The 20,650-nt window shown below is 33.9% G+C and overlaps 1 protein-coding gene across 1 annotated transcript in view; it reads right to left on the bottom strand.

The window, feature by feature from the left end:
- Positions 1-20,650, bottom strand: part of IGF1R (insulin like growth factor 1 receptor) — a 363,516-nt gene that overhangs the window by 45,378 nt on the left and 297,488 nt on the right. Inside the window, exons 4-8 of the mRNA XM_031955519.1 lie at positions 19,037-19,185; positions 16,557-16,701; positions 8,134-8,348; positions 5,044-5,170; positions 1,432-1,670 (exon numbers count right to left, since the gene is read on the bottom strand). Of these exons, the coding sequence (XP_031811379.1) occupies positions 1,432-1,670; positions 5,044-5,170; positions 8,134-8,348; positions 16,557-16,701; positions 19,037-19,185 (875 nt within the window). The remainder of the gene's footprint in view (positions 1-1,431; positions 1,671-5,043; positions 5,171-8,133; positions 8,349-16,556; positions 16,702-19,036; positions 19,186-20,650) is intronic.

The raw sequence follows: 20,650 nt of genomic DNA, 5'->3' as shown, positions 1-20,650 counted from the left end.
CTGAGGCAAAGAGCCAGGCATTTCTTTATCCCTGTCATTATCCATACCATTTCTGAAAGATGGGAAAACAAAGTACGGCAATGAACAAGCTCAATATCATCAAGTGCCAGTTTTTCACTTGTTTAAGAGGGAAGGAAAGCACCATAGATACATAAATATTTTTTCCCCTGGATCTTCCACATTCCAAAATGAGTAATTTACCCCATATGGATCAATATGGCTCACGTACCACTTTCTTGGGCAAGAAATGTAGTTTTTGCATGCCATGTCACCACAGCCCATTGTCCTTCCACTACTTTCTAAAAAAGTGGATGTCAAAATTTCAAGGTATCATTCATCTCTGTCATTTGACCTAACTGAGGCAGCTTTCAGGAAAAAAAAAGTAGAAAGGGAGAAGGCTTTATGTTTATAAATGCAAACTAAAGAGACTTATAAAAAGCCTATCCCCTTAAGCCATCCTCTGACCTTCACTATGATTTAGCAATTTTTTGTGGAACTTTGTAACAATTACCATGTAATCAAAAATGACCATATAAATGTAATATGTGAATTTAAAAAAAAAAAAAAGAAGAAGAAGAAAAAGAAGCTATGTTTTCCTGCCTCACTAAGCTGGCTTCCAGATATTTGCAATGTAAAGAGATCATTTACTCTAGTAAGAATTTTCCAAAGTTAGGAGTTAAGTAGTAAAAAGGTGGTTTGGAAAAACATGATAAAGCCAGTAACAGCATCATCACTATCGTCAATGAGCCATTTGGACCAGCTCTAAATCTACGCTCTTTTGAGCTTATAAAGCTACACAATCTGAATACCAAATTATGTAATAGATATAATGAGAGATAGGCTTTGGCCAATTGCATGCTTACTGAGAAAAACAAGGTAAGCAAGCAGTAGATCTTATATATTGTGAGTCCAATTTCTTCCTTCCTCCCTTCTTCCCTCCTACATTTCTTCTTTCCTTCCTTCCCTCTTCCCTTTCTTTCCTTCTCTTTTCTTTCTTTCTTCCCTCCTACATTTCTTTTTTTCTTCTTTCACCCGCTCCCTCTTTTCCTTCCTTTCTTCCCTCCTGCCTTTCTTCATTAGGAAGTAACTATTTTTCCTGTTAAACTAGGCAAATCTTTTGGAAAAGACTGGATCATGTTGGTTAATAAGAGGATCGTTAAGCAGAAAGTGGGAAATGGTTCTAAATGGGGGGAGGGATGTTACAGGAGGTCACACAGAGGAATTAGAAGTAGGGAAAACATGAAAAGCATGTGCTAATCATAAGCAAAGGAGTGAGAGAAAGACGATCAAAAACTACACAAAAACTCAGGATCTTTATATCTCTAAATCTGTTTCAAACATGTTTATATGTCTCTCTATTGAGGTAAAGAGGTGGGGGTGGGGAGGTCTAGCTGCACAGTGCTATTTTCTATGATATTATATAGTAGATACCTGCAGCTTTGGTACGAATATACACAATTTGACTTTTAGCTCCCCGAATGTGGTCATTCTCCACCATTGTGAGAGTAACTGCTTTGACGTAGATGGCATACTGAGTCCAAGGTTTCAGTCCTTGCAGTAAAATTCCAGGTTTGACATCCTTATTTGGAGGAAGGTCCACATCAACCATGTTCCAACTGTTAGAGCCACATGCATCTTGCCCGTCATACTCAGTGACATTCTTGAATGGTCTGAAAAACAATCAGTAAAATACATAGACTATTCTGGAGTGCTTAAAAACTACCCTGGAAGAATATGACTTCAGGTTTTCTAGGAAAAGGACACTAACAAAATAAAGAGTTTTGGGCTCTGAAGCAGAATAAATTAGACCAGTATATCTTAGTTTCATCTTATCCCACCTACTAGAAAACTGAATATTCTGAGTCAGAGAGAAAATTGAGTTCCCATAATCACTGAGATAGGCAGGTATCCTTAAGAATGCAGATAATTGCTATTTACTTCCCTTACCCAGGATAGCAGATCAGAAGCAGTTTAAGGTAACTTTTTGCCATCAAGAAACAAATTAATTATCAAAAGAAAGTATCAACTATTAATGAGACCAAAGGCAACATTAAATATAATTTGTCCCCCCTCAAGGAAAAAAGAAACTGCTACAAATTTAGCAGCCCCAAACAATGCTGAAGTTACAGATTTAGAAGACTAAAGAATTAAGTAATATTTTATTGCAAAATAAAACAAACTTTCTAAATTTATTTAATTATGTTACCCTTACCAAGTCCAAACCCAGGGGAGAGGGGAACTTAAGCCTCCTAAATAATGCTCTTGCACCTCCCAGGTAGACAGCTCCATCATTACAGACTATTCTTTGGCTTTCACTCTCTATCTTCACCTTTTGTGGCCACTCCCTATTTCTGGCTTCCATCACCTTTTGCTTAGACTACTGTAATAAAAGCTTCTTAACAATCTTATCTCTAGTCTTTCTGGTAACCATGTTTTCTCTACCCAGGTGTTAAAATAAACCAAGACACAAACATATCTAACTGTCATTCCTTCATCAAAAACCTCCAGCGGCTCCTTCCTGCCTCTAGAATATACAACAACCTAACAGGCACAATTTCTTAGGTGGCACAGTGGACAAAAGTGATGAGCCTAGAGTCAGGAAAACTTGAGTGCAAATTCAGCTTCAAAAACTTACTAGCTGTGTGACTCTTTGCAAGTCATTTAACCTTGTTTGACACAGTTTCCTAATCTGTAAAATGAACTAGAGAAAGATAGGGCAAACCCCCAATACCTCTGCTGAGAAAATCCCAAATGGGTTCATGAAAAGTCGAGCACAAGTGAACAACAATTTCACAAGAGATCATCTATGACAATCCCTTCATTGTATAGCTGAGGAAACTAAGGCCTAGGAAGATGATTTAGAGATGTTGACAAAAGTAATAATAATACATTTGTGATTTGAATTTAGATGTTCTGGCTCTAAGTCAAACATTTCCTGCTAGACCACCTTGGATCCATTTTCTTCTATTATATCTTAAGAATTTGGGTTTCTTTTTTAGAAATGAGTATTTTTATTATTTTTAAATATATATTTTATTTTTCCCAATTATATGTGAAAAATAATTTCAAAATATTTTTAAAAAAAGTTTTGAGTACCAAATTCTATCCTTCCCTCCCTCCTTCCTTTTTATATTTCTATGAATACTCTATCTCCATTCTTAATTAGAAAATATTTTTCCTTGAGGTTAGGACTATGTCATTTTAAAATTCTGTAATCTTATCATCTGGCATATGCACATATTTATACCTAATACAGGTATGTGTATATATATATATATATATATATATATATATATATATATATATATATATATATATATATATATATACAGACATTGATATATGGAACTATTTGATCAGGATGGCAATTTCATCAGTGTGGTAGATTTGCAGTGTAGAAACTATCTTCACAGATGCAGGACCCTTAAAGGTTAAAAAGCTGACCAATAAAACACTTAGTAAATATGTTTCAGAGAAAGGCTTAAACAGAAGTCTTAAATCCAAGACTAGCTTTTAACTACTATGTTAGCTTTTATTTCCTATATTAATCTACCTCTCAGGATAGTGCCTAGAACATAGTATGTACTTACTAAATCTTTGTTGAGAATATTCTGATGGTGTCAGAGCCTTAAGATAATTGCAAAAGAAGAACATGTCCCTTAAATTAGTAAATTTAGTAACAATACTGTGGTTCTCCATTGTCACATTGTGGTAGATCACAATACAGGCATTTTACTATTTTGCTTTTAAAATGTTTATAAAAACACTGCTACATACAGGTAATGGGGTACATGATATAACAATGAATTATAACTGTTACTCTAGTATTTTTTTTATTTTAAAAATGTTTTAAGATCACTTTTACTTTCCAATTATATCCCCTCTACATAAATCCTCTCTTGTAACAAGAACAGTAAAGCAAAGAAATCATTATATTGGCTATTTCTGAAATGTATGTAAGTTTCATTGCAGATTGAAGAGTCTGCCATCTCTCTGAGAGGTAGGAGCTTTCTTCCCAGTAATCAGAGACTGATCCCTTTCAGTTGGCCACATACTTTCCAAGTGGCAAATTATGGAACAGGCACTGTTTCACCATGAAAGCCAACAAAAAAGAAACAGGAGAAAGGGAGTATTTATTGTTGCTATAATTCCTTTACACTGACTAGATACCAGAAGCTTCAGAATAAAAGAGTCAACTGATTAAAAGGGTAAGACTAAGTGGATATAATGACTGATTAGGAACAAAGAAAAAGGAGTGGAGGTGATTCTATAGTTGCAAAGCTGAAGGACCAAAAGATTAAGAGTGCCATTCATAAGAATGGGGAAACTGAAAAGAAAAATCAATTTGGGGGTCCTAGTGATGAATTCAACTATAAGTTTATTGAATTTAAAAGAAATGGAACTCTTTTAAGATTCAGAAATATGAGCTTGAGGAAAGAATTAAAGCTTAAAATGCAGACTTCGGAATCAATTGTGTATAGATGGTGGTAATAGCAAGTCCCTAAAGGGAGGTGCTATAGACAAAGAAAAGGAAAAAGCATAAGATCAAGTGGTGGAGGAAGACCACACTACTAGTGGAATTACTGAAAGAGACTGACTTAAAGGAAGCACTGTATTCCCCAGTTGTCTGTGTTTAAATTTGGGAGTAGACTTGCCACTGAAGGATGAAATATGGCAGACACACTAAAAGAGTAAGAAGAATTTACCAAAGTGTGATTGTATGGGGGACATACTTTATGCCATAAAATACTTCTGAACAGCTCTTTATCTTTGAATTATTTAAGTTAAATATCTCTAAATACCCTTGAAATAATGAAAGATTTCATACATTTCTAATTAGGTACTATATGATGACCAAAGAAAGCTTGAATGCGCACTTGAGGATGAAGAGGACACCACAAATAGTAGTGATTTCCCTAGGGCTTTTCTGACTCATTTGATTTTTCATTCTGGTAATAAATACAACTGTCAAAAGAGTAACCTTATCTACTCTTCATTCTATCTACAGAATGACATCATTAGACTCTGACCATGGATACTCACGCCTCTTTGAAGTAAACAGTAAAGCTAATAAGGTCTCTATAATCAGGAGGACGATATCGTTGCCATGTTAGTTTAATCCGGTTCTTCATTGTAGTGTTGGAAATGAAATGCAAAACATCACTTTCACCTGAAACACAAAGAAATGTCAATTAGTGAAAAAATGTGTTTTGTTTTCTATATATATTCTTCACACTATTCACTGAAATGAGCTGTAGCACCATTTTCTTTTAAATTGCATTTCCTAGATGGTCTATTGAAACAAGCAACTCTTAATTTTTAATAGGCTGATAACTTCTGGGATGTTTCAAAAAATATATTGAATGCTGACCACATGAACTATCTAGGGAAATGGAAGGGCTGTCATTTGTCATACAAACCAGTGCAGTTAGTGATGAAGCTGCCCAGTTTGTCTTAACTCTAAACAATAGTACCACTTTAATGTATGAGATCTTCTTATCTTTCTAAGCCATTCCCACTAACACTTGAGCTACCAACAGAATTCAATTATGGTCAAAAAATATGCCTGTATAAAACCGAGCCTTCTTGTATTTATTCTGGCTTCTGTTTTTTAGATTTATGTCTTCCACAGTGAATATGAAAAAGTGTAATTAACAAAGTTCAGTCCTAACAAAACTCTAAGAAATAATCTACTCTGATTCAGTGCTTCTTAATGAACAAACTGGAAAGATACTTTACATTTAAGGCCCAAGACTGGTTTGGGACTAAATCCAAATTAAATCCAAATCTCTCTTGACTCCATACCCAGCAGACTTCTAGGTTCACATTCTGTCTCTTGAGTACACATATGTCTTATCCCAGATCAGTTTGGATTAGGGAGCATAAGTTGCTACGGAGTAACAAACCTTAAGAAAAATGGGTTCCTTCTGCCACCTCACCTCCTTCATAGAACAAATATGCATGAGTATAGAAGAGAAAAGATATTTTCCTAAGACCCTTTTGGGTTTTCTATCTCCAAATATACATTAATAATCAAGAAAGAATCTTCAACTTGAGAACTAGATGCCTACATCATGGTCTCACTCTTACTTGCATATCTCTAAATGGTAGATAAGAAAAGGTTTTTTTTTTCAACAATTTTCAGTCATATCCAACTCTTCATGATCTTACTTTTGGGGGTTTCTTGGCAGAATACTGCAGTAGTTTTTATTTCCTTCTCCAGCTCATTTTATAGATGAAAAACTGAGGCAAGGAAATGAAAAAGGAATACAGTGGCTATTTGGGAAGCCAAACTGTCACATGAAAGGGAACAGTAGAGACAAATTCTTTCCATTTCATATTTTCCCTCAGTTTATAATAGCTAGTTATACAATCTTGGAAACTGAAAAGGCTAGATGATTTGATATTTGAGAAAATAACTCAAATGCTATTAACTATCCCTTGGTTCACAATGATGATATGGCTGAATTGTCATCAGAATATGTTGAGCTGTTCTTCTAGCAATGGCAGTGTATTTGTCCTAACTGACCCAGAATAAGACTTGCATTTTGAATTGTTTTTCTAATAATGACAATGGAATTGTCTTGAATGACCTATCCATACTCTCTTGCCTGGTCACCTGTGTGACTTCTTGCATGTATGCAGAAGAAAGAAGGCTAAAGTGAAAAGCACAGTCTGTGACAAAACAGTAAAGCTAACAGAATGAAACCACTGACACACTAGTCCCATCAGTTTGGTACTCTAACCATGCACAGAGAAAATGACCTCAAAAATAAAATAAATTAATTTCAGCTTAGGAAGAGGCCATAGAAATTCACTCGGTGTTCAGAAATGGGGGAATTATTTCCCAGGGAGGGGATTGTTTTAAATAATTATAATGTGATAAGATTAGACTAGTTAAGATTGGATAAAATATTTCCAAATATTTTTAGATAGGAGTTTGTATTAGTTGGGTTGTTTGTTTTCTTATGGAAATTGTATAAAAGAGGGTGAAAACCTAGGAATGAGAGAAAGAAAGAAGAAGGATCGCAGGTTCCTAGTTTATGAAGATGTTCTGCAGCTTTCCAGGTAAATCTCTTTTGACTCAAGCATTGATGATCCAATAGTGTAAAAGTCTATCATGTTAATCCAGCTGTCAACTGAGCAAACTAAAGTTAAATGTAAAAACTACCTGTGGAGCTCTTTAGTAAACCACCTGGGTTATTTAAAAATACCTACATCCCATGAAACCCTCTCCCATCATATTCCTCAAAGAAAATGGAATATTTAAGTTTTTAACTAACTATACATTTTAGCTTTTTAATAATGACAGGGGAGTAAACTCCTCAATTCCATTTGGCTTCTGATTCACTTCCATTATTCTCTCCTTCTCCATTTCCTCTGGAAATATCTCCCTTTAAAAAATCACCACTCTGGAATGCAGGCTTATATGATACCTTTTCAGTACATTTTTACAAATAAGTTACAATGGCTTGAAAGTAAATGTCTTACAACAATAAACACAAATATAATAATATGTATTTTCGATTTCAAATCAATTTAGACTTAATTTTCTGGCTCTCTCTATGTTTTTATCTCTCCCTCTCCCCCCTTCCCAACTGACAAGGGAAGAAAGTAAGGAAGGGTTATGAAACTTTACTATAACAGTCTCAAGGAACTATTGGTGGCTGACACTGGCTGTGATAGTATTATTGGTTAAGACCATATCTGTAATTCCTTTAAGATAGTAAGGACTTAGTTAGCTAAATGCAGTGGTCTTGGTTATCCATTGTGCCTTCTTTAAATAAGAATCTATGCTAGATCCTGTTTATATGTCCATCTCTAAAGAGACAGTCTACTGTGTATATTCCAGAAATACCATATTGCAATCTGAGAATAGATACATACTATTATTCATCTTACTAAGATACATGCTTACTGAAGTAAATATACAAACACAAAAATAAAATGATGTGCTATAATATAAACTTTGAAGAATTTCATAAATTTTTCTAAAATCCATCTATATAGCTTATGGCCTAATTCTGCAATAAGTTAATAAGCAGGGACTGAGGTACAAAAAAGTGGAAAAGTTAATTAGAAAAAAGTTATGATTTATTACAATTTAAATGATACTTTTGAACATTAACTTACAAGAGGCTCTTTCTCCATTGTTCCTAGTGTTTATGTCTCCTTTGCTCTGGCGACCTTTAGTTCCTGACACTTCCTCCATTCGATAAATTTCAGAAACACACAATTTGGGATTAAAAGCAAAATACATTTTCCCTTCTTTGATTGTCAGATTATGGAGATTCCAGTCCCAGAGCTGCTGTAAATTCTGGTTATCAAGGACGTAGAAAGAATAATTCCTGTGAAATGATAAATAAATATTAATGTACATATAGTTTTTGGTACCCACATTTTTAGAATGTGGCTAGTTAACATTTCTCTCTCTTTCTCTTTCTCTCTGTGTCTTTTAGGCATCTCACTTTATAATATATTCGCCTTAACAATAATGGATTTGGTTATTAACAACATGTAAGAATAGATAGTTACTATTAACAATGGTAACAAAATGATTCAAGGACAACACAAATCGATAAAACACTAATTAATTTTTATGACCTCTATTACGAACAAATAATGTTTCTTACAGAAAGAATGTTACTAGTGTCATTCTACAGCAAATACCGTTATAATTTTTCTAAGTATATCTCTCTCTATATATACTCACATTTTATATATAGATGTATGCATGTATATACACTTATGCAGTATGTATACATGTGTATATATACATATATATGGATAAAATAAGTACAAAATAGAACATTAATACTCTGCTAACCAAGCAGAACTTATACATTTGCTGAAAAGAAAAAGCTGCCATTATCCTTGGGATTTAATATGAGTTTCCCATTAGGAGAAAATGGAATATTGGATAGGATGATGTGATGGAGACAGGCCATGGGCTAGTAACTGCAACAGCTAACATACCCTGTGCGATTCTTTCAGATGAATCCAAGATGATTCTCTACTGTCAATATGAATCAAATTGAAAATAACTGCTCTTATGACTAGATGAATAAGATTTATAGGTGGAAAAATTCCTGTGGTTGATTAGATTTATGAGGGAAAAAAGAATTGTGTCAAAGATGATGTTTCAAAGTCAGAAGAAAGAATCAATATATCAGTGTTAACTTTCATTTTAACACTAGGTTAGCTTCATCTGGATCACTTTATCCCCATTTCAATTGCAAGAAAGAATTAAACCAAAATATCTTAATGAAAAAAAAACTTCTTTTTCCTAATGGGGAAAAATGAATTATGATTCATTATTTTGACAAACGTCAGGCACAACGAAATTTTTATCTCTGATTAATCTCTTTAAACATAATTATGTTTTTGTAATAAATGCAAGTAACTTTTAAAGTTTTGACTTTTAGAAGTCTAGAAAAAAAGCTAATGCTAGTAAGGTATAGGCATTGGGGATACTTTACAAAATTTTAAAGTCCTCCAAAAAGCATCAAAACAATTATCACACATATGTGAAATAGGCCTCCTCCATCTATCTTGGTATTATATTCAAGATTTGGGTCCATTTCTTTTTTAAGAAAGTCTTCAATTATTAATTTAGAATTAAGGCATAATTCAAGTACAAAACTACATTGCCTTCCAAACACTCCCCTCATTAATTTATGTTGAATTTTTTGGAGTTAATATTCAATTAATTTAATTAAAAGCAGTTTAAATTAATAAGACATGGATTTTCTTTTTTAATTAACTTTTTTCTAAATTTTTAAAAATAAGTCAACAATTTAAAAACAATTCTTTTCCCTGTATGTAAACTTTGAACTAAGTTTTTCTCCTAGGTTCCAGGAATCCATTTTAGCTACTCAGGCAAATGAACTGTTTCTGTATCCAGGTTTAGCTTTTTAGTTTGTATCACAGATCTTCTCAAAAAGCTGGCTTTTCCAGTTGATTTTAAAAATAATAATCCCAAAACTAAAAATTCATTGAGGGATTAGAGAAGGAGGAAGAGATAATTGCAAGTATGATCACTGCTTAGAATAGGAAGGAGAGGCACATCTGAGAGTCAAAAAGTTATATGGGGGGGGGAGGATAAGAAAATTTTCCTCTTACAAAATGGATATAAAACCTATATCAAGGAAGACTTGGTAGGGTTATCACCACTGACAGCTCTTTCTTACATACTTTCTGAAAAATATATTGGTTACTTGGTTGATGAGACCTACCCAAATACAAGAAAACAGGTCACCTTACTAGAGGAAAAAAAAACTGGAGTTGCCTCTTCAGAACTGGCCCTAGGGGGCATCAAAACACAGCATACCAGAGATGACCTGAAACTCAAATGAATCTTGAGTTCTTCACTGGTCAAAGATTTGTCCAATGGGGAAACGAATGGCATTTGGGCAGGTTTCCTCTGCCAACTTATGATGATCTAACTATTTGCAAATAAATTTCTTCTTGCATAATTATAATGATGATATTTTAATGGATTCATCGAAAAACTGTCATTTAACACTTAAAGGTTTGTAGAATATTTTCTATATATGGTGGAAAGAACTCTGGATTTGGAGTCAAGAGACTTGAGTCTTAAATCAATCATTCAATTAATAAGTATTTATTAAATACCTTCCATGTCCCAGGCACTGTGCAACACACTGTGGATATCAGCAACAAAGTATGAAACAATCATTCCATTTCAAGGAAATTGAACTTTAAGGAGCTTGCATACTAATAAGCTCTAAGATCTACTATGTAGAACTTAATCTGAATCTGTTTGCTCTTCTCTAAAATGGGGATAATGATATCCTAAATTAACTATTTCCTGGAGTTGTTAAGAGGATCAGGTAAAAGTAATTGCAATAAAGTAATTTTTAAAACATAAGTCTTCAAAGTTAAGAAGGCTTACATTTAAATCCTGCCTCAGACACACAATATTATGCTGGGCAATCATTTAATTCATCACTATTCCTATATAATATGACTCTCATTGAAAATCTGCATTGCCAGAAAGACTCGTTGACACTCGTGTAATCACAGGTCTGCACTTCTCTACCCTCTCTCCCTACAATGTAGAAATTTATATTTGATATTCAAGAAGTCAACCTCTCCATTATCAGCTGAGAGGGATGGAGAGAAGTATGGCGAAGCCATTATTTTTCAAAAGACCTAAGAGTTTTAGTGGATTGCAAATTCAATGTCAATGTTGTGATAAAGAAGCTAATAAAAAAAAGGGATCTTGGACTATAATGAGATAAGTCATTGAGCAAGTGATCGTGTACTCTGCTTTGATTAGACAACTTCTGGTATTCAGTTCTTGGCACTATATTTTATGAAGGACATTAATAGCTAGAGGTGAGCAAGCAGTAAAATAAAAAGTTCTCAAAATTACTGGTATCAAATTCAATTAGAAATGATTCCTGCAGACCCCACATCCATTTGGAAACCACAAATTAATATCATGCTGTATTGTATTTTTATTTATTTTATTAACCATTTCATAATTACATTTTAATCTGGTTCAGGCAGCACTCAGGAGTTTTTAACCTTTGTATGCTTGATACTCTGTTCAGAATCAGATGTTCTGAGCTGGCTTTGACTCAGGTCAATCTTCTGGTAGTTTATATTCAATAGTGGATCAAAACAGGTCATTCAGTAGTAAACAAAGAAAGATTTAATTTGTCATAGAAGGAGAATGAATGAAATTCCCTCATCTGAATTACCCACAGTAGTTTGTGAACAAGAGCATGTGCCTGGAGCACTCATTCTGGTTATTTTGTGCTTGTGATCAGAAAAGTGATAGCAACATCCTGGGGTCAATAAAGTCTCAAAGGTGATTTTGATATATTTTAAGAAAAACTCTCTTAACTTGCACTGATGTAAGGGTTAGAATACTGCTATCACATCATGCCATATAAATTTAAATTAATTAATTTATTTTAATTTTAACTTATTTAATTAATTAATTTAAAGTATGCATATAAAGATTTATTTATTTGCAACCCTTAAGAATGAATTGATTTTTAACAAGGTAGAGATGAAGGGGTCCTTAGGCATCTAAGGTCTGCCCCTTACTTCCCTTCAGACTAGAGATTATGGTACTGAATCCCAGAAAGACTCTAAAGTAATAAACAGTTCAAAGTGAACTCGGGTCCTCTGACTACAAATCTAGTAATCTTTTAATTTACTCCTCTATACAAATAGTCAGACAACTAAAGCCAACTCCTTCTAATTGTAAAACTGTTCTTGAGTAGTTTTAATGGAAATCTTTCTAAAAATTCTGCCTTCTTAAAGTATATGGAACATATTTCAATTTTGTTCTGCAACTGGGTATGAGTTTTAAAATCTGATTCTTTTGATTATAGTAGAGCAATCAATATGATTATAATCAATATAAATAATTGTACTAAGTTTTATTATTGTACAGATACGAGATAGTTGTCTCATGTTAAATACTGTTTAGATTACTATGCTTTCTGAAATGTCATGTGCTTTATATAAATCAAGGAAGAAGAATGGATCATCTAAATAGTAGATGAAATTACTCAGTTTCAAAAAAACAGGACACTTTATTGGAGAAAAGGCAAAATTGGTCACTTATACCTGACTACAAAAGAGCCAGATATAGTCTCATGCTTGGAGTACCATGATAATCTTGCTACTGGAGGACCACAATGGACAACTTTGGCACGGGAATTTTGTTCCTTCTCCATCTATAGCTAATTAAATCTTTTTATAATTGTTGTCTTCTCCCCTGAAGAAAGGCTCTTACTTCTTACTGCTGTCAATGTGCCTTTCACTAGGTACTGCTTTATTCCCCTTCAATTATAATTTATTAATTTTAATCAGATAAAATCAATGAAACATAACTATGCATTCATCTAGAGTAACTAAATTGTAAAGAAAGTTCTGTATTGTTATCTTGTACATGGACTTTCTGTTACCTATTTCACCTATTTGGAATCCTTAAAAAAAATTTTTTTTAAACAAGATTTGCTATTTTATCTGTATAAAGAGCTCCCAAGAAAGAACTTGTTTTAGTAATACAGAGCCATCCTTCTTTGCAACTTACAGACACAGAAAAGTTGAGTTATAAACTGACAATAAAGCCACTATCCATTAGGCCCCATTGCATCTCTTTAAAAAACAAAGTATTAAACTAAATATAAAATTAAAAAAATAAGAGTAGAAAAAAACAATGACAGAAAAGGAAAAAAATGACAACAAAATAGTGAATTTTATCATGGTGGTGATAGGGATCTACTAGAATTTATTGAGTTGGAATGGGGGGTCTAACCTGTGCTTTAGGAAAATCACTTCTGTGGCTGAAAGGAAGGCAAAGTGAAAGGAAGATTTGAGGTAGATCCAACAGTAGACTAATAGTCCAGGCCTATACCAGCATGGTAGCAGTGTCAAAGGAGAGAAGGGGGCATTTTCAAGAGTGATGTTTCAAAAGTGAGATAGATTGTACCTGGGAGGGTGACAGTGAGGAGTCCAGGATATTGCCTTCAGCAATAAGAAAGTTCAAAAGGGGGAGATTTTAGAGGGAAAGATTATGAATCCCATTTTGGGATACATGTTGAGTTTAAGATATCTACCAGACATTCACTTTGAGATGTCTGAAGGCAGCTGAAGATGTCAGATTGGAGTTTAGCAGAAAGGACAACTCATTCGATAACAATCAGCAGAGAGATGATAACTAAATTCATGGGAACTGATGAGATCACCAACTGAAGTAATAAAGAGGAAGAACAAGCTCTAATACTTTCCAATTGTATGGCTGGGGACAACTCACCCTCCCTAAAACTAGTTCCTTATTGGTAAAATGGGGACAATAATCTTTACAATGCCTATTTCACATGTTTGTTGTAAGGAAAATATTTTGAAAACTTTAAACTGCTACATAAATTTGAGATTATTATTTAAAGAAGTTGTTTAATATGATATGTATTTCTCTTACTTTTGGCTCTTAGTAGGTATTTTTTTAGGCCAAAACATGGGAATTAAAGATATTAATGTGGTACAGAGAGCAAAATATTGAACCTGGAGTCAGGAAGGTTTGAGTTTGAATCATGTCTTCGATACTATCTGTGTTATCCTAGGCAAATTACTTAACTTTTCAAATTTTGCTCATCTGCAAAATGAAGATAGAATACCAGACCCAGAGTTGACTTAAGCTCTCCAAGTTCAAATTTGGCCTCAGACACTTAATAACTGTGTGACCCTGGGCAAATCACTTAATTCTGTTTGCCTCAGTTTTCTCATATGTAAAATGACCCAGAGAAGGAAACAACAAACTAACTAATCCAGTAGCTCTGCCAAGAAAACCCCAACAGGGTCACAGAGTCAAAAATAAAACTGAACCACAACAATAAAAGGAGATAAAAGTGATATCTAAATCATAGGGTTGTTATAACAATCAAATGAAATACCACATGTAAAATGCATTGGAAATTTTAAAGCACTATAGAAATGTCTGATATTATTATGACTTTTAGTTATTCCAATGTGTTCAAAGTGCTACAATGCTGAGTCACTTTGTTGAAAGAAGACACAAGCAACACCAGCTGTGAAGAGGTGCCTGAAGCAAATTTGTAGCTTTGGAGTCACAATTTAGGAGTGATTAGACTTTGTTTCACTGCAATGGAGAATGAAAAGGAAAATATGTTAAGCATACTTAAAGATACTCAAATGAACTGTAGCTAATCAGTGATCTTGATTGGGGAGGGGAGGATGGAGGGGGAAGAAGAGGTAGAATTGACCCAGAAAGAGCAACCCTGAGCATTTACTGCTACCATTTTTGTAGCAGACTATAAAAATCTGATTGGTCTTTTAATGAAATGAACTAAAGATAAATAGACTCCAATATAAGACACAGAGTCTGAATTCTTCCCATATTATCTGGCACTATAATAATCTCTCTTCTAAAATTCCCCCCCCCTTCAATTTATGACATCTGTTTATATGATACATGAGTGAAATGGAATTTGTTTATATAGGTTCCTCTAACAAAAAAAAAATTCTCATGAACTTTAAAATACTCATTTTTAACAGCAGGTTTTAGAGGTGATCATGAAGAATCAGTAATTTGACTGTAATAATTTCCCAATTAAACGGAATAAATTCTTCTCTTTGCTTCACTTCTCCTATTCTACCATGGTCTTAAAATTTTCCACTCAGAACCAGAAGGAAATCTTCACAAATACTGGTCTTTCAAAGCAAAAGTGCTTACTGATAGATACATGGGATTCCAGAAGCACAATTACTACTTGCAAAGAAAGCTGACCTTCATGTCATTTTTTAAAGATTCTAATTGGTGAATTTCCAGCTTGCCACATCCCAAGTGACCTGAGGCAGCCTGGTGGTAGGCAAAGTGACAACTTTCTTGGATTTGCAATTAGAAACAAGTTTTTTTTCCTGAAGAATCAATGTTCCCAGTGAAGAAGACAGTGTGCTTTTCAAAGGGAGAATGAAGAGTTGCCCTTTAACTTCAGCTATGTCAAATGATGGAATTTTAAGAATTTAAGACTGACCAAGGATTAGCCTGAGAAAAAAAAGGGAGGTTGTGAAGAAACCCTGATGCTGTAACTTTATCCAATTGGGGCAGTTAAAACAGTGAGAGACAACCTTTCCCATGACCTTCCCACCTCTTTTTCCTAAATTATTTTCCCAAATTCTCATTATAAAGAATTCTCTCATTACTATATGTCTCCTTTTCTTTAAAGTGTTAACTCTGGCAAGTGCCCTATTTAAAAGGAAGACTGTTGGTACACATACACATACTCTCATTCCTGAAAAGCAATATTGTATCTAATAAAGTAAGACCCAGACTTTAGTTTGTAAACTATTTTATGCAAGACTTATTATGCAATGTCACTATCCAAAAAGGAATACTCTAGCAATACAACAAATTCTTTATATTCATCAACAGATCTGTTCAGTGAATTATATTTCTTTCCAACAGTATGAAATGAATGATCCATACAAACTCTAGACTCTTGTTCTGATTTTTTTTTTTAAGACAACATGATTTAACTATAATAGGGGGAAAAAAGGATCTGGAGAGTGCAAGGACAATGGAAATGTTGATTTCCATTGAACCTTTCTTTTACTCAATTACTGATCAATTCAACTGTCTTCTTGTAGAAGGCATTCTTAAATTTCACTTCAGATTATTAATTCAATGATTTCTGATTTAAATAAAATGACAAGTTAAGGAAAATACAAAAACAATTTTTTAAGAAGTTATGGTCTAAATGGGTAAAATTAAAAGAATAAGAATATATTCATTACTAGAAGAGTAGAAGTCAATTATAAGGATAGAATATCAGGCACATAAGAATCAGTCACTGTAGAATATGATCAAATGTGTGGTAGGGATTTGACATTGTCAAAAAATGGTTTCAGTGTTTTTTCCTCTCAAAAAGGAAAAAAAAAGGTACCCTAAAGCATGTAAATATGTCAAAAGAAGTTTATCAAAGTAAAAAAAGATTTTAAAAGCAAAAAAAAATCATTTTAGAATAGCAATCCAAGAAATTTAGCCCACTTACCCTTCTAGCTGTTCTTCTCCTAAAATATATCTCAGGTTTTTCAAGAAAGACAGAGAGACTAAGGCATGTGAATGGCGAATCTTCACATATCCCGTAACAGTCTCAATAAGGCCCATGAAGTTTTCCAGCTCAGAGGCTATGTTATCTAAATTGGGAGAAGAAGTCATTTTCATTGACCAAGTCACTTAGTAAGGGTGATTAATTTTCCACTTAAAAAAAAATACAGAATGACACAGAAGGAACTTTGAGGAACAACTTTTTCCTGACAGGCTTCCATTTCCACTGCTACTCTTCTCCCAGGGCCTAGGACTTTGACTGGATTAGTAGTCATGACTTTGCTGTTCTGAATGAGGCAAAGCCTTTAGTTTGATAATGCTGAATATAGACAGCACTATATACTAATCAGATACCTAAAGCCACAAACCTGGCATATGGATGTCAGTCTATATAGCATTCTCTCCCAACTAAGGTCGGCATGTAAGATAGCCAATATGGATGAATATGGATTCTTTTTGTGGGCCCTAAGACATTGGAGGCAACTAGTGAATATTTGATTTTATTTGAAAATGCTAAAAATAAAAAGGTAGTACTCATTTCCAAGAGTTATGACAGCTCAGACTTTAATTTATCCAAAGTTTGATAGTTTTTTGATGGCTATCCAGGGGCAGCCTGGCAGAAAAATCATGCAGGTTATAAAGTCAGAAGGTTTTACCTGCCATCGCACTAATAACCAAGACTGAATTTTAAGTATGAGATAACTCTCACAACTACCACTTTCAACATAGTCAGCAACTGTCTGGGAAACTCCTTTTTGGGAAATTTTCACACCCTTTTAAAATGATCTAATTAATTTCTTATATCTTATATTTGGCTCATCACCAGAATGATGAATTTTTTTAGCCACAGCACCTCATGAATACTGTCTACTGAGGTGCAGAGGAGTTGTGAACTACTTTGTGCAGGGAGTACCCACAGTAGTGTAATCATGGATGAACAATTATGTTTCTTAAATTTAAACTAAGAGGCAACCTGGCCTCTCCATTAGGAAGCTGCGTTCAGGTCCATATACAGGTTGGCTTATGACCATGGGTAAGTCACTTACCTCCTTGGGTTTCCCATTTCATTCTTAAAACTACAAATTAAAGAGCAAGTACATATCTGCACTGGCAGAGGAAGTTTCCTTAGTATATCAACAAACTCACAGGTTTAATTTAAGTGTTTTTTAAAAGTAGTCCAAATATATCAAATTGGAATGTACAATAAGGATATTTAGGAGAAAGGCAAAAAACAAAACCAGGATTACAGGCTAAAGCAAATATTCCAGCAAGAAGAAAATGAAGTTCATATGAGGAAACAAGAAAGAACAGTCTTAGTCATTTCCCCTTTATCCACAGTGGGGAAAGACAGGGGATACCAAGAAGTTTCTAAAAATTCTCCAATCATCCACAAATATCAAATGTATATCTTTTAAAAATATTCAAGAAGAAAATACAATTTTATTAAAGAGATATATTAGAAAGTGATTTTTATTCAATTAAAAGGTTCTCTATCCTACAAGAAGATTCACAAGAGAATTTCTTTAAACAACAAGCTCAGTGTCTTTGTCTTTATTTTTGGAATATCGACCACTTGACCACGTGTCTCAGGGACAAAGAAGTTAAATCTAATGTGTTTGGATCTTCTGTCAGAGATCATCAAAAATGAAAGTAAAATACCTCTGAATTATAAAAGTCAATGAGAAAATGATTTGATTTGCCAAAAAATTCAACTTACATGAAATGTTCAGGGATTTAACTCTTAAGTGAGCTGCAGTATGTTAGTTGAGAGAAATAGAGGAGGTTTGCTTAAGATAATTTCAAATGTTACTTTCCAACTCTAAAATTTTTGGATTTCTAAGAAACCATCTTTTAAAAATGTAAAGAGACCTTCCTATTTTTTTGATTCTCACATAAATTTTGTAATGTTCAATTCTTGAGACTGGTAATAGCTCAACCTCTCTCCCATCCTTCAAAATAACTGGCATTAAAAAAAAAATCCTTAACACTTGAAACAAAACAAAAGTTTTGGAGTTTAGTGTTGGCTAGGATTTTCCCATCTGATGAGTCACAGTTCTGACACATTTAGGTTTAATTCTGTATGTTAGGACATGCATTTACTGCATAGGACGTGACTCTCACATTAACGGTGAGCACTGTAAGATTTTCAGTGTTCCCTTGCAGGAAGAAAAACTGTGCCAGAGGCTAAATACCTGATCTACTTACGTACTTAAGAACACTTCAATTAGGGGGATTGTGAAGTTTTGCTGAATCTCTCAACACTCAGGAGAGAAAAAAGCAAAGGAAAGAAATTTAGTTGACAAGACTTCTTTATTGTATTTGGTTTTTCCAAGGTTATATTTTGACTGAAACATATGGAAAAGGGAATGAAAACAAAACCAAATAAAACACCAACTAAATTTTTAGGAGAAATGTGGTACTTACTGCCTCGCCGGATATTAATAAGCAAATTGCCTTTGAAGACAGTGCATCCCTGCAGCATTTGTGCTGAAGTTACAGAATCAATTGTCTTTGTCTTCTTCTCTCCTTCACAGACTTTAGGGCAAGGACCTTCACAGGGACTGCAGTACATACTGGTACATAGAAAGAAACAATCAAAACATGTTAAATAAACTTACTGTTTTTATTCACCTATAACGAAAAGTAAATATAACAATAACAGTAAATTGTACTCTTGGGTTCGTGCTGGATAAATTATTCAAATTTTTTTAAAAAATAGAGCAGAGAAGTTAATTAGCAAAGGAGGTTACTAGAATCTGGTCACACAAATTGATGCATCCTTGAGGACAGTAATTATGGACACCAAATGGCTCCACCCAAAAGAAATAGCCTCATGTGAAGGAAAAACTATCAGTCCTGAAGAGAACTTGTTCTCTGAATGATGGTACTACTTTGCTTGTAGATCTATGAAAGCCTGGCAAATAAGCAATGATGATTGGAGAATGAACCCAATTACTCTGATGTTATTAATAAAATATATGCTTCTATACTTAGTGTCCTAGTAAAACTAAGTAAAGGATTCCTAAGAGGCATTTTTTTTGTTTTATTTTTCAGAGTAATAAAGATGAAAGATTGGCACATACAGATCTATTGTTTACTTGTTAAAGTACAACTAAACTGTGTTTTGTATCTTGAAGAGTTTGAATAAACTTATAAATAGATACAATTGTTTTTCTTTGTTTACAATAAAAGAAAGGTGTTTTCATTATTCAATAATGAGGTCCTGTTTCTAATGCAGAATAACATACTGAAAATCACCAGAGAACTTAGAACCACAAGAGATATTCAAAGGAAGTAAAAAATGACAACAGCCCTTGGCTTCCAAGACACTCCATCCACGGATTTCCTCCTGCTTCTCTGATAATTCCCTTCTATTTGTTATTGTTGTTATTGCTGTTATTAGCTATTCTTCTTCCCCTTTTTAACTCTCTCTCTTTTCATCCTTTGAGACACACATTTTTGTTACTTCAGGGACATCTTTGACATTTCTGTTGCCTATTAGCTCCAGAATTTATTTTCCTGCCTTCATTTCAGAGACAGTTAGAGGATGCAGTGCAAAGAATACCAGGTCTAGAGTCAGGAAGATTTGAGTTCAAGTGTGACCTCAAACACTTAGTAGAACTCACCCACCCCCAGGATTGAGGATCAAATGAGATGATAACTGTAAAATGCTTAGCAGGTAACTAATACAGAATAAGCATCATATAAATATTATCTATTATTTTTATTGTTGCTGTTGTTCGATTTCCTCCCCCGCCAATCCAGTTTTTCATTATCTCATTGCCCAAATAATTAAATAATTTTCTAACTCTTTCCTTTCTACCATTTCTTTACTTGATTATTTCTATACTAAAAATCTCCAGTGTCTTCCCATTACTACTTACTGAATCCATTATAAATTCTTTATCTTGGGCTTCAAAGTCCTCCACAATTTAACCCCAACTTTTGGACTCACTGAACTTAGAGTAGTCTTTTAATCTCAATCCTGCCATCCTATAAGTTGCTATAACAGTCAAGTGATTGTTTCTCTGAATATCG

This window comes from Sarcophilus harrisii, chromosome 2 (assembly GCF_902635505.1).
Source record: "Sarcophilus harrisii chromosome 2, mSarHar1.11, whole genome shotgun sequence".
NCBI classification, from domain to species: Eukaryota; Metazoa; Chordata; class Mammalia; order Dasyuromorphia; family Dasyuridae; genus Sarcophilus; species Sarcophilus harrisii.
This window is presented reverse-complemented; position numbering and strand designations above follow the sequence as displayed.